General features: G+C 42.1%; 1 protein-coding gene across 3 annotated transcripts in view; it reads left to right on the top strand.

Annotated features, from left to right (window-relative positions):
- The window catches only part of AGGF1 (angiogenic factor with G-patch and FHA domains 1), a 36,825-nt gene extending 24,601 nt beyond the window's left edge, over positions 1-12,224 (top strand). For 2 of the 3 annotated variants that reach the window (XM_073623947.1, XM_073623959.1), the window contains exons 10-14: positions 301-466; positions 2,610-2,692; positions 3,179-3,306; positions 4,572-4,671; positions 8,542-12,224. In XM_073623947.1, the coding sequence (XP_073480048.1) occupies positions 301-466; positions 2,610-2,692; positions 3,179-3,306; positions 4,572-4,671; positions 8,542-8,733 (669 nt within the window). In that variant the 3' untranslated portion in view covers positions 8,734-12,224. The remainder of the gene's footprint in view (positions 1-300; positions 467-2,609; positions 2,693-3,178; positions 3,307-4,571; positions 4,672-8,541) is intronic. The other variant, XM_073623954.1, reaches the window with a different exon arrangement.
- The last annotated feature ends 2,458 nt before the right edge of the window (positions 12,225-14,682 follow it).

The following is a 14,682-nucleotide window of genomic DNA, read 5'->3' as shown; positions in this document are numbered from 1 at the left end:
TATTCCAGTGTATTTTGGGGCTAAATATACAAAGTATTAAAAAAGTTTACAAGTCAAATGGCACTGCCCCAGCATTGTCATAACTACCATGAATCTGCACAGTTACAGTAGTTGTCATTACTACCTCAATCTTTTACTATTGCCTTTCTTTCAAACTTCTCTTATGTTTCTTAGCTTTGTTTATCCTTCAGAAGTTAATGCTTCTTTTAAATCAATTGTCTTAAAAATGGATTCCTCCTTGTGCCTTGCATACTTGCTGTGCAATAAGTTAATTTGCATATTATGCATTCTGTGTTACAGCCTAAAACTGTGTGTGAGCCTTATGTGCTACATCATGGTGATGAGGTTAAATTTGGGGAGACTGTCCTGTCCTTCCATGTGCACCCTGGTAGTGATACCTGTGATGGATGTGAGCCTGGGCAAGTCAGGGCACATCTCCGTCTAAATCAGAAGGAGGAGGGATCAGGTAAGCCTGTTTGCTCCATGTTAGTGTGTGTTTGTTTTTCTGGTTTTTTTTTTTTGGGTTTTTTTGGGAAGAAGCGGTAATTACTCCAGGTTCCTCCCATTCAGTCACGAGTCATTTCTCAAATAGGAGTATTGTCTATATTTGGGTAATGACATCCGCTGAACCCCCTGCCCTTTTGTTTACATTCTGCTTTCAGCCATGGAATCTCCCGGCCGATGGTTTAAAGTGATTGTAAGGGTTCGTTTTTTATTTTTTATTTTTTTTTAATAACAAACATGTCTTATACTTACTTACTACATACTTACCTCCACTGTGCAGCTCGTTTTGCACAGTGTGGCCCCGAACGTCATCTTCTGGGGTCCCCCGGCAGCTCTCGCAGCTCCTCCCTACATCAGATAACCTCCTAGGAGAAGCGCTCTCCCGGGGTGTTACCTTGCAGGCTCGCTCCCGAGTCCAGCATTTGCGTCCATAGACACGAGTGCCGCATTCGGCCCCGCCCCCCGATGCTCGCGTCATTGGATTTGATTGACAGCAGCGGGAGCCAATGGCTGAGCTGCTATCAATCTATTCAATCAGGAGCCAGGACCCTGTGGAGAGAGAGAGCGCATCTCCGGCGACAGAAATACGGGGCTCAGGTAAGTTAAACGGGGGGCCGGTCACTGCCAGGTGTTTTTTCACCTTAATGCATAGGATGCATTAAGGTGAAAAAAACGAGGGTTTAAACCACTTTAATGTTACATATTTACATAGTCAGGTTGAAAAAAGACTCAAGTCCATCTAGTTCAGGGGTTGCAGCCCTAGGCAGGAGCTGCCGCATAATGACAGCTTCCCAACACCGGCATGGCCCACTCAGTGCTGGCATAGCTTTGTACACCAGCTCAGAGTTGGTCTTACTTCGATTTTCCTAAGCGGAGAAATGACATTTATTCTTTAAGAATTTGTCACTGCCATAGCAACACTTTCTTAAAGTGGCGGTAGTAAGAACTACCTGAATTTGGTGCATGAGTTGGTAATGTTGCCGACACTGGCACAAATGCTTGCCTGAATTAGGCACAAGTACTTTATAAAGCAACTACCATCAGAAGTGTGTGTTAAGGCTATATTGACTTCCCATGAATGTCCGCTAACTGATTTTGACTCTGTATGCCCAAAGCACACAGAGATAGCAGGTGTTTTAATAGTGAAAAGAAGACCAGCACAGTTCTAGCCTTGGAATCCTATTCTTCTTCTTTTTTTTTTAATTTTTTTTCTAGTTTTTCTTAAAGGTCAAGGGCCCTTTTTACACTGTGTTTGTAGCAAAATCGCAAGAAAGGCATATGCATTTTAACCACAATTTTGTTGTGTTTCAAATGCGTTTCTGGTGCGTTTTTGGGTTGTCTGCACCTGTGAAAAATAGACATGTGACTCAATAACACACCAAAAAAGCAAATCGTGGTGCGTTTTTCTGAAATTTCCATTAATTTCAGTAGGAAGCTGCGTTTTTGGTGCGGTTTTTAAAACTGCCACAAAGATGCAGCGTGCAGGACTTTTCAAAACGCACTGCACCCACAGCAATGGTGTGAAAAGTCCCATAGGATTTAAAGGGAAACCTTTTTCTTGCCTTTTTTTTTTTTTGCAAGGTAAAAATGCAGGAAAAACGTATCAGTGTGAAAGGTGCCTTACACTAAAGCTGATTTGCAGCTTTACTGTCACTTTACCTAGTTTGTTTGGGCCAAGCTGGCCCAGCTGCCCCACACTATCAATGAATACAAAGCTTCCTCTTACTGGCGGTGGCATCATCGGACCACCTCACCATCTTCACTGATAGAATACAAAGCTACCTATGAATGGCTGAGCGCCGCTCGGCCCAACCTTATTTTGTTCCAGGTGTGAGACTGGAAGGTCTTGTCTCGCACACAGAACACAAGGCTGCATACTGTATGTAGCTGGGTCTACATAATGTTTATACAATGTACCCAGTGGGCACACGTTACATAGTTACATAGTTACATAATAGGTGAGGTAGAAAAAAGTCCATCAAGTCCAACCTATGTGTGTGCTTATATGACAGTATTACCTTGTACGTTAGTGTAGGAAATAGTTGAAGGGGGTCAGCACTTGTGCTTAATATGGGTAAATACTTTGGATTTTCTTTCATGTACAGTTGGCCCTGTCTTAAGTAAAAAAGAAAAGGAAATACTGAGACGACGTGGACTTAAAAAAATCAGAGAAAAGTACGGCTTACAGGTAAGAAGTGGTCATAGTATTTTGAAATGTTATATATTTTAATTCAAGTGTTAAACTCCTGCCAGGAGCTTATTGTTGTCTCTTTCCCACCTGGAGAGAGTCACTTTCTCTGTCGTGTCCTGGTGACCATTGTTCCTGAACAGAAAGAAGTCCAACGTTTTACAGTTTCTACCAGAACAGAAATAGAGGAGAAATCTTCCAGTGGCTGTCCGAGGTGATTTCCTCTCACTCTGTTGGGTCTCAGTAACAGGAAGCGGAAAAAAAACTTTCAACGTGACACCATTCCTTTTTTGTATTTTTTATTTTTGCTTTAAATACAGTTTAATTCAAGCCCTCAGCAATATTATTTGTAACCCTGATTAGCACAACATGTAGAAGAAAAGAATAACCTTTCTTTGTGCAAGTGGGATGATATATTGATAAATGCACTTCCTTTTGCTGTTTTTGTATACCTTGATGGTAGGTACCTTCTATCTCTCTTATTAGGGTGTAGACCAAGAAGACAACAAAGTGCTGAAGAATCCCAAGTACAAAGACAGAGCGAGCAGGCGGCGAGAGGTGGTGGGAAGTGAAGGCACCTTCCAGAGAGAGGAAGCTCCAGCATCTGTACATGTGTAAGCTTCATCCTGATATATTACAGCTACGGTGACTTAACATTTCTTTGTGATTTTGTTTTATATGCATTTTTGCTATCACAAGGCTGTATGAGAAATCTAATGGAGGTTCATGCACATGGACACCCCTTCATAATTAATGAGTTCATATGTTTCCAGTGAAGGGTACTGTTAATACTTCAGCACTTAGTCATTTTAGACAGTTGTGCGCTTCCAACCTTGGAGCCACATTTTAGTGAAGGCTTTTCTGTTTGCAGCATGACATTCCCCTGTGCACAATGCCAACTCCATAAAGATTAGGTTTGATAAGTCTGTGAAAGAACTAGGTTTTCACTGATACCGGTATCAGTGCCGATACTGAGCTTTTGCTCGAGTACTTGTGCAAATGCTCCCAGTACCTAAAACCGATACCTTTTGCTGTGAAATTTGAGCCCATACAAAATGAATGGGCTCAAATCCCACTGCAAAGCATTGCATGCGATTTGAACAGGAATGTGGTGCAATTCCTGTCCGAATCGCATGCGGTTCCCCCACCGCTCCTGTGTGAACCCAGGTCTGTCATAGTGACGTCAGACTGTGGTGCAGGAAACCCCATGCTATTAGGATAAGAATCGTGCTGCATTCCTGCTCAAATTGCATGCTATTGCAGTGCGATTTTAGCTCATTCATTTTGTATGGGCTCAAATCGCACCACAAAGGTATCAGTGAGTACGTGACTCAAGGTGTCGGTACTTATACTCGCCGGTAAAAAAACAATATTGGGGCAACCCTAGAAAGAACACAAGTGGCCCACTTAGAGCCCTGATCTTTAACCCTATTGAACACCTTTTGGATGAACTGCATATGTGAGCCGAATCTTCTCGTTCATCATCAGAACCTGCCCTCATAAATGGGCCAAGTGAGCAAAATTTCCCAAAAACACATTCCACAATCTTGTTGAAATACTTCACTGAAGTGCAAAGGCTGTTATAACTGCAACTTCATTATATATTGCCTATAGTATTGGAACATCCAACAAGTTCATATAGGTGTCATGGACAAGTGTCCCCAAACTTTTGACAATAGAATGTGTATGTACACTGGGGACAAAAAAAGCAAGCAGTGGGAAAGCTAATTTTAATGTTATAACTTCCTACTGTTCTCTAAACTACAGCAAAGATCCCAGTTATACATGAATTGAGGCCTACAAATGTCCGGAGGGAAAAGTAAGTTCAGTGCTATAAAGTAACAGTGAATGTAAAGTAACGTGGTTTTCTTTTATGCAGTGAAATCAGCGACAGCAACAAAGGAAGGAAAATGCTTGAGAAGATGGGATGGAAAAAAGGTGAAGGGCTGGGCAAGACTGGTGATGGCATGAGAGATCCCGTAAGCTATGTTTCACTTGTGTATTGTTGATTTATTATATTGCCACGATTCTTAAAACTGGCACTACGTTGTTACTACAGACAAGTAGTAGAGTGTTTGGGTGCAGATGTAGAGATTTTGCCAAAGGACGGTTAGAGGCAATTATATCTCTGTAGAGATAGATCAGACCCATCTCCAAAAATATATGAAAGCTTTACTTTTATTAGATTAACCACTTTCTGCCTGTAGGACGTCATATGACGTCCTGAACTTTCAATGCCTGGCATCATCATCCCAGTATACTTTTTTTTTTTTTTTTTTTTTTGAGCTGGAGATGCTTTTTTATGTAAAAGCGATCCTAGCAGCTAAATAGTCGCTGGATCACTTTTACATGCGGTGGGAGGGGGTCACCCCTCCCTGACCGTCTTCGGTGCCATTCCGGGCTCAAGCCCAGGACTAAAGCTGGAGGTCGACTTACCATAGAGATGACTGTTACATCCCCAATCATCTCTATCTAATCGACCCCAGATATCTCAGTAAAGAGGACCTGTCACTGCTCCAGTGACAGGGGTGTTGTTCACCCCTTGTGACAGCAATAAAAGTGATTAAAAAAAAAACCAATAAAATAAATATTAAAAAAAAAAAAAAAAAAAGTAAAGCTCCCCCATGCTCACTTGCAAAGGCAAACGCATACATAAGTTCTGCAAGCATATGAAAACGGTGTTTGCACCATATATGTAAGGTATCGCCCGGATGCCAGAGGAAGAGCAACAATTCTAGCACCAGACGACCTCCTGTGTAATTCTAAACTGGTAACCTACTAAATATCAATGAACCACGCCACAGAGAATGTAACCAGTGCAGCATATTTCAGTATACAGAGTAAAAAAAAAGTAATTTGGTGCTGTTCCACGGGCGTATGCAATTTTAACCACTTCAACCCCAGAAGAATTGGCTGCTCAATGACCAGGCCATTTTTTGTGAAGCGGCACTGCGTCACTTTAACTGACAATTGCGCGGTCGTGCGACGCTGTACCCAAACAAAGTTGACGTCTTTTTTTCCCCCACAAATAGAGTTTCTTTTGGTGGTATTTGATCATCTCTGCGTTTTTTTTTTTGTTTGTTTTTTTTGCGCTATAAACAAAAAAAGAGCAACAATTTTGAAATAACACCACTTTTTTGCTGTAATAAATAGCCCCAATTTTTTTTTTTTTTTTTAAAAAAGCAATTTTTTCCTCAGTATAGGCCGATATCTATTCTACATATTTTTGGTAATAAAAATCGCAAAAAGCGTATATTGATTGGTTTGCGCAAAAGTTATAGCGTCTACAAAATAGGGGGCGATCAAGGGGTTAACTGTGTTCCCTATGTGTCTGTTCTAACTGTGGGGGATGGGTCTGACTATAGGAGATGAGAGATTGTGGTTACGAGCTCATAGGAACTCGCAATCTTATATATATATATATATATATTCTCACAAAAGTGAGTACACCCCTCACATTTTTGTCAATATTTTATTCTATCTTTTCATGTGACAACACTGAAGAAATTACACTTTGCTACAATGTAAAGTAGTGAGTGTACAGCTTGTATAACAATGTAAATTTGCTGTCCCCTCAAAATAACTCAACATACAGCCATTAATGTCTAAACCTCTGGCAACAAAAGTGAGTACACCCCTAAGTGAAAATGTGATTGGGCCAAATTAGCCATTTTCTCTCCCCAGTGTCATGTGACTCGTTGTGTTACAAGGTCTCTGGTGTGAATGGAGAGCAGGTGTGTTAAATCTGGTGTTATCACTCTCACTCTCTTACTGGTCACTGGAAGTTCAACATGGCACCTCATGGCAAAGAACTCTCTGAGAATCTGAAAAAAGAATTGTTGCTCTATAGAAAGATGGCCTAGGCTATAAGAAGATTGCCAAGACCCTGAAACTGAGCTGCAGCACGGTGGCCAAGACCATACAGCGGTTTAACAGGACAGGTTTCACTCAGAACAGGCCTTGCCATTTTCCAAAGAAGTTGTGTGCACGTGCTCAGCGCCATATCCAGAGGTTGTCTTTGGGAAATAGACACATGAGTGTTGCCAGCATTGCTGCAGAGGTTGAAGGTTTGGGGGGTCAGCCTGTCAGTGCTCAGACCATACGCCGCACACTGCATCAAATTGGTCTGCATGGCTGTTGTCCCAGAAGGAAGCATCTTCGTTTGCTGAAGACAAGCAGACAAAGGACATGGATTACTGGAACCATGTCCTGTAGTCTGATGAGACCAAGATACATTTATTTGGTTCAGATGGTGACAAGCGTGTGTAGAGGCAACCAGGTGAGGAGTACAAAGACAAGTGTGTCTTGCCTACAGTCAAGCCTGGTGGTGGAGTGTCATGGTCTGGGGCTGCATGAGTGCTGCCGCCACTGGGGAGCTACAGTTCATTGAGGGAACCATGTACTGTGACATACTGAAGCAGAGCATGATCCCCCTCCCTACGGAGACTGGGCCGCAGGGCAATATTCCAACATAACGACCCCAAACACACCTCCAAGATGACCACTGCCTTGCTAAAGAAGCTGAGGGTAAAGGTGATGGACTGGCCAAGCATGTCTCCAAACCTAAATGCTTTTGAGCATCTGTGGGACATCCTCAAATGGAAGGTGGAGGAGCGCAAGGTCTCTAACATTCACCAGCTCCGTGATGTTGTCATGGAGGAGTGGAAGAGGACTCCAGTGGCAACCTGTGAAGCTCTGGTGAACTCCATGCCCAAGAGGGTTATGGCAGTGCTGGAAAATAATGGTGGCCACACAAAATATTGACACTTTGGGCCCAATTTGGACATTTTCACTTAGGGGTGTACTCACTTTTGCCACTGGTTTAGACATTAATAGCTGTGTGTTGTTGTTTTGAGGGAACAGCAAATTTACACTGTTATACAAGCTGTTCACTCACTACGTTACATTGTAGCAAAATGTCATTTCTTCAGTGTTGTCACATGAAAAGATATAATAAAATATTTACAAAAATGTGAGGGGTGTACTCACTTTTGTGAGATAGAGTGTGTGTGTGTGTGTGTGTGTGTGTGTGTGTGTGTGTGTGTGTGTGTATGATGTACATATCAATGAAAAATAGAGAGAGACAATATTGGCTCGGTAGGGAAGTAAAGTATAACTAAAGGCAAAGGTGTGTGTTTGGATAGAATAGTGAGGGGATAAAATCATTGTCAAGTTTATACTGCTGTACAATTATCCCTAACGGGGACACAGACATTTTAATTGCTTTAGTCACCAGGAATGAAAATGAGGGTAAATCCAAAATTTTGAGTTGCCACCAGAGCAGGAGTAGAGTGGAAATCATCCAATGGGGAAACTTCCCATGAGAATTGTCTGGGAGGGAATTTTTCCTGACATTGGAAAGATATCCTCTCCTCTCACTTCCTGTTTGGGTCTGCAGGAAGTAAAGGGAAATCTCTCTAGTGAGACACAGATGGCAGACAAATGAACAATAAGGAAAAACTTTTTATCTATTTATAAAGCACACTCTCCTCCATCCTACCTGAAGATTGGAATTTGGAAATTATGCCCCATTCCTTGTCACACCCACAATGCTTTAATCACCATGGTTTGATCTCCCCTCTCTGGAGATTGTTGAAAATCAAAATCAGTGTGTGTTTGAACTGTACAGCTTCTAATAGTAGGTTCTTGCAGTGAATTCTTGAATAATTCCATAGGCAATTATGAATCCTTTATTAAATGAAGAATTGGTGTAGAAAATCATAGCTTGCAGATGAATCTTTTTCTTAATGCAATACATTATGCTGACTTGCCTTTTCTGAACATTCCTGTATTGTCCAGTCATACTTCAGCTATTTATTGACTTGATGAAACTTTCTTTACTGTACCAGATTCAGCTCCAGCTGCATAAGAAGCAGGCTGGTCTGGGGACCAAGAACCCTACCTCCATTGAAGACATGCAGAACCCGTCACACAATCAGAAGAACTGGGAAAAAGCACGAGAGAGATACGCAGAGAATTTCCACAATGATAAAAAATCCGAAGTAAAGAAAGCTCCCTCCTGGGTCAAGAGCGCACAATAGCCCAGGTGGATTCATTCAAATTTTGTTTGAATGTTTATATAACTGCAGCATATAGCTTTTCAGTGAGTAGCCAAAGCTGGGTCAGCATTTGGCAGGAAGACGTAAATTTGAACAATTTAACTTTTTCAAATGTTTTCCCTTTTTTTTTTTTTTTTTTTTTTTTTTTTTTTTTGTTGTTGCGTTGTTCCATAAGCGCAAAATAAAAACATCCTGCCAGAAATCCAGTGAGCTGATAACTTCCTATGCACTCTGCCTTTGCTGCATAGTTATCAGCATTTTTACTGATTCTCTTGGTGGGCTACAGATCACCTCTCCCCTATTTTATGGAGAAGAGGAGGGGATGTTTATGAATTAAGACCCTTTTTTGTCCTAGGGTGACAATGCTGTCCTCCATGCAAAATAAGTTTAGTGAACGTTGTCACTCTAGGACAGGAGGTGTTACCAGGATCCCTATGAGTAGAGGAAAAGAGGCTGAAAAAAATAACAGCCACCACATCGAAGGACTGGTACGCTGCAATATATTACATTTTTTTTCTTGAGTTTAGATATACTATACCATAATAAGCAACGGGATTCCAGAAACTTTGAGTCAGCTTACTGTTGCTTGTTATTTCTTGTAGTACAGCGACTGAAGAGGTGGTTGTAATGTCAGTGACTGCATTACCTGTTGACATCATCAGATTTTAAGGTCCCTAGTAAAAATCATCTTGATCTGGAAACTCCCGGGATGTCATTGAGGTACCAGGGTCCTGAGAGCTGCACTTATAAAATCTGCAAAATCATGGATATTTGTGGCTTCTCGAGTCTGAATTTTGAGTCGAGTTGTTTTTAGTTTAGATTTCATGACAAAACCACTGTCCTAGTAATTATGTTTTTTTGCTTAGGCTGTGTCCAGTTCATGTATAATAATCATGTATAATAATACTTCTATGTCTGCAGATGTGCTCTAATATGTGCCGGAGCCAGTTCATATAATATCATTATTAACTAGTGGTAATATGTGGCTTAGCAAATGTCCATATCTCCTGCTATTTGTCTAGTGTCAGAGCAGGAATGAGGAACAGTCCTCAAGCTCTGAGATATAGGGCCTGAAGCTCCTCTGTTATCCTTACAAATTTATGATGTAGATGGTAGAATTTCTTGCTGAAACCCAGTAAGCTATTTTATGCCTGCTGAAAAGCCGCCTCCAAGATGTGTTTTATCATTGCTCCATCTAGATATGGTGAATGAATGGTGATATTTACCCTTACATTCCCATTGGGTATACAGTGCAAAGCTTCAGAAGCCACAGCTCCATCTGTTACCCTTATATCCTATTACTAAACAACTCCGGGCACAGATAATTTTTATATTAACTACTTAAGGACTGGAAGGTTTTACCCCCTTCCTGAGCAGGCCATTTTTTGCGATACGGCACTGCATTACCTTATCTGACAGTTGCGTGGTCGTGCGACGCTGTACAAATAGAGCTTTTTCACACAAATAAAGCTTTCTTTTGGTGGTATTTGATCACCTCTGTGGTTATTTTTTGCGCTACAGACGAAAAAAGACTGACAATTTTGAAAAGAAAAAAAAACAATTTTTTACTTTCTGCATAAAACATCCAATACATTTTTTTTTTTTTTTTTTTAAATCTAATTTCGTCATCAAATTAGGCCAATATGTATTCTGCTACATATTTTTGGTAAAGGAAAAAAAAAAAAAAAAAACAATCGTATATGGATTGGTTTGCACAAAAGTTATAGCGTCTACAAAATAGGGGACAGATTTATGGCGTTTTTTATTATTATTATATTTTTTTTTTTTTTTTTACAAGTAATGGCAGCAATCAGTGATTCTTAGTGGGACTGCGACATTGCGGTGGACAAATCTGACACTAAGGGACACTTTTTTTTTTGGGAACCAGTGACACCAGTACAGTGATCAGTGCTAAAAATATGCACTGACATTGTATTCATGACACTGGCAGGGAAGGGGCGATCAAGGGGTTAAGTGTGTTTCCTGGGAGTGTTTTCAAACTGTAAGGGGGATGGACTGACTGGGACAACACACAGATCTGTCTTCCTGCGTAGTAGGAGGACAAGATCTCTGTGTCCTCCCCTGTCAGAACCAGATCTGCCTTATTTACGTAGGCAGATCCCCTTCCTGTCTCTGTTGGGAAACGATTGTAGGTGGCTGGCGGACATCGCGCCTGCCAGCCCTGTTGATTGGCTCTCCCGCTGGCCAATCGGCCAGCCCACACAGGCTAGTACACGAAACGACGTACAGGTACGACGTTTCACGCAGCCGAGTCACCTTGCCACAGTACAACTGCGGCGGGTGGTCGGCAAGTGGTTAAGTTTGAAAAAAAGAAATTACCTCTGGGTTGGTGTGTTCAGATTACTTCTCTTTACTTTGCAATTCATACATTTGTCTATGTCGCTGCAGCTCTCAAACAAGATAACAATCATGTCATTTATCTGGGATATACAAATTTATGAATCACAAAGTGAATAGAAACCTATATGAATAGGTAAAACACCTGCACAGAGGTAACTATTTTTTAAGGTATTGTTGCATTCTGTGACTCCCATTGGGTGGTATTCCTCTTATTGTGTGGCTGTGACACCAAGGCAGGAAATTTAAAGCTAAACTCAAACTCCAACCTTCATTTAACTTAACTAATTTAGATCAAGCTGGTCCAAACAATTTCCTTCACTAACACCTATGCCAACTGAGAGGGCTGTATAAACTGTATGTAGCATCAGCTTCATACACAGTATACAGCGATGGGTTCCGGCTGCGGTATGAGGACTTCCCATCCCCATTTCTGAAGGAAAATCAAGTTGGTCTGAGTGCTGCTCATAAATTCACAGGAAGACTTGTATTTTTTTATGAATGAATGCTAGGTTTACTGCCTGAGGTGCAGAGGGGGTGGATAATGTCACAATCTCCATCTCATCCAATCAGAAGAAGCCTTGTAGTTCTCCATAAAATACAAGGCTTCCTGTGAATGGCTGACCAGCGCTCAGCCCAACCTGATTTTATTCCAGGGAAGGAAGTCTCCGCACTGCTGCTGGATCACAGCACTGTATGACGCTGATCCTACATACAGTATACACAGCACTCCTAGCAGGCAGCACATGTGTTATTGAAAATAGTTTGGAAACGCTTGGTCCAGACAAACTATTTAAAGTTAAATGAATGCTGGCGTTAGACTTTTAACATGTCACTAGCAATACATGATGAATTGTTACATTGTCTTCTCCCTTCCCTCACATTCTGAAAATGCTGCTTAAGAGAGAACCGAAATTGTCATTTTTAATTTTTTTTTTTTTTTGTATGTTACATACAGGTAGCGGGATTTTTTAAACAGCGTTCTAAGTTGTGTATAATTGCAAAGTCCAATACCTCATATTACCTTAGCAAATGTCATCATGCCTGATTTTCTTCTGTGAAGAATTGTACACAATTTTAATGAACTAAAACTGCACGTGTAAATTTAATAAACCGCAAACTTTTATTAAAAAAAAATCCTGTTTTCATTTAATCTTTTTGCAATATGACGATCAAACCATACTTTACTGGTGATTCCAGAAGCAAGACAAAGGTTGGAGTTTGTATGGGGAGGGGGTAATGGTGATTTGTTTTATTGATATACCCATCCTCTTATCTCCATTCTGCAGAGTTCAGTGATTGAACTTGGCACTCCTATAGTGGATCACATCTGTGTATACCCACAAGAAGGCTTCAGCACTGAACAAACCAAGGATTGGATTCCTTAAACAGGTTGTAAAGGCTGAAGGTTTTTACCTTAATGCATTCTATGCATTAAGATAACAAAAAACTTCTGTGTGCAGCAGCCGCCCTAATACTTACCTGAGCCCATCTATTCAGCGATGTTGCAGCAGTGTCTCGGCTGCCCGGGACTACCCTCCTGATTGGCTGAGACAGCAGCACAGCTCCATTGGCCTCAGCTGCCGTCAATCAAAGTCAGTCAACCAATGAGGAGAGAAAGGGGGCCGGGCCGCAGCTCCATGTCTGAATGGACCACGGAAGCTGCAACTTGGCTTAGGTGCCTCCATAGCAAGCTGTTTGCTGTGGGGGCACTCAACAGGAGGGAGGGGCCAGGAGCACCGAAGAGGGACCTGAAAAGTGGAGGATCTGGGCTGCTCTGTGCAAGACCAACTGTACAGAGCAGGTAAGTATAACATGTTTGTAATTTTTAACTAAAAAAAAAAAAAAAAAAAAAAGACTTTTAATCACTTTAGGCATTCGTAAAGCATGCTTGTGGAAGAAAGCATAAATAAGGCAAATTCACATATCCACTGTTCATTTCTAAGCCTAGGTTTACACTAATGCACATTCAAATAGCACTGTCCTTGTGATCTGCTGCAGGCGTCAATACAAAGTTAACGACACCCTAAACACAGTGCGTTTGCCTGCATCAGATCACATGGTACAAAACAACCATGTGATCTGGTTGTGGTGCAGCTCCAAAAAAAGTGAATATACATCTGTGGTGCGAAGCAGCCTGATTTGAGCCCATTCAAAATGAATGGGCTCAAATCGCACCGCACTGAGCTGCATATGAATTACACAGGGGTGCAGTTCCTGTGTGATTCACATGTGGTTCATCGTGTGAACCGAGGCTAAAGGATTTAAGGTGTTTACCTGGAAAAGTGAACCTTGTTGAATAAGATAAAGCTGGGCTTATACTTTGAAGATCAAATTATGTGTTTACAAGGGTATTTGCCTCGCATATTAATAGGTAGTCAAAGTGAACACAGCTTTACCTTATTTACTAACATTCAGAGGTGGCTCTAGGCTTTGTGAGGCCTTAAGCCCCTTTCACACGGGCTGTCTGATCATGTCCGCTTGTCAGTTTTTCAGGCAGACGAGATTGGACCCTGCATTGTCCCCTATGGAGCGGCGGATGTCAGCTGACACATGTCAGCTGACGCTCATTACCATCTGAGCTGGTCTGCCAAAAACAGACGGATAGTGTTCCTATTTTCCATCCGTCTGGCAGATTGGATCGAATGGAAACTGACAGGTGGTCCATTTCCATCTGATTGCCCCATATAGGAGAATAGGACTAAGCGGAGCGGGCATGGACCTGTCATCCGCCTGCTCAGCGGGGATCAGCTGAGAGATCCCCGTTGAGCATGTGGATCCTGCTTAGAGGAGATGCCCCTATCAAAGGGGTTTTAGGCAAAACTTAGACAGGAGGGAGCACTGGAGAGTGCTGACGAGTGCTGTTGGGATTCGGATTTTACCGCCTTCACTATCCCTGCACCCTAATTTGTCTGTCTTATGCTGACACCAACCCTGGGCATGTTTGTGCTTTTGGAGGGGGATAAGTGAATGGGGGAAGGGGTGCTGTGTAAGATGGACAGTGTCCCCATCTTCCCAAATCCTGACCTCTGAACCTGCCTGATTGATACTGATCTGTGATTTTCTGTCTGCATGGCCTCCTTCACACTGGTGGTGAAGCTGCATTCTTACCTACCGCCAAACTGAAGGTGAAGCTGTGATTGGTGGGGTACAGGTCACAGCAAAGATAACCTCACATTTACACCAGACACAGCACAGGTAGGTAAATGGGATGGGGCCACAATTGGGTGTAATGTAGATGGGGGTGGTTGGGGCTTCTCAGGGCCCTGGCAGGTGGGAGGAATATGTCATCACCGCCTTTTATCACCCTGAGACCCCCATGCTACCACACCGTGCATTACAGGGGATTGCGGAGCATGGTGCCCCCTGTTGGTTTACCAGACAGTATGAATACCAAATGTGATATTGCAGTGAATGGAACCATACTATGACTATATGTAGTTCAGGGGGGTGCGAGGCCAGCTCCTTTAGGGGTCATTCACACGTGTTGCAGTTGATGGGGGTTGGGTGGTAAGGTCTCCTTACCACCTGTTATCACCCAGACAATCCCATACCACAGTGTCACATCCACAT

Source organism: Aquarana catesbeiana, linkage group LG01 (assembly GCF_042186555.1).
Source record: "Aquarana catesbeiana isolate 2022-GZ linkage group LG01, ASM4218655v1, whole genome shotgun sequence".
In the NCBI taxonomy this organism is placed as follows: Eukaryota; Metazoa; Chordata; class Amphibia; order Anura; family Ranidae; genus Aquarana; species Aquarana catesbeiana.
Note: the sequence above shows the minus strand (reverse complement) of the source record. Positions and strands in the feature narration are given on the sequence as shown.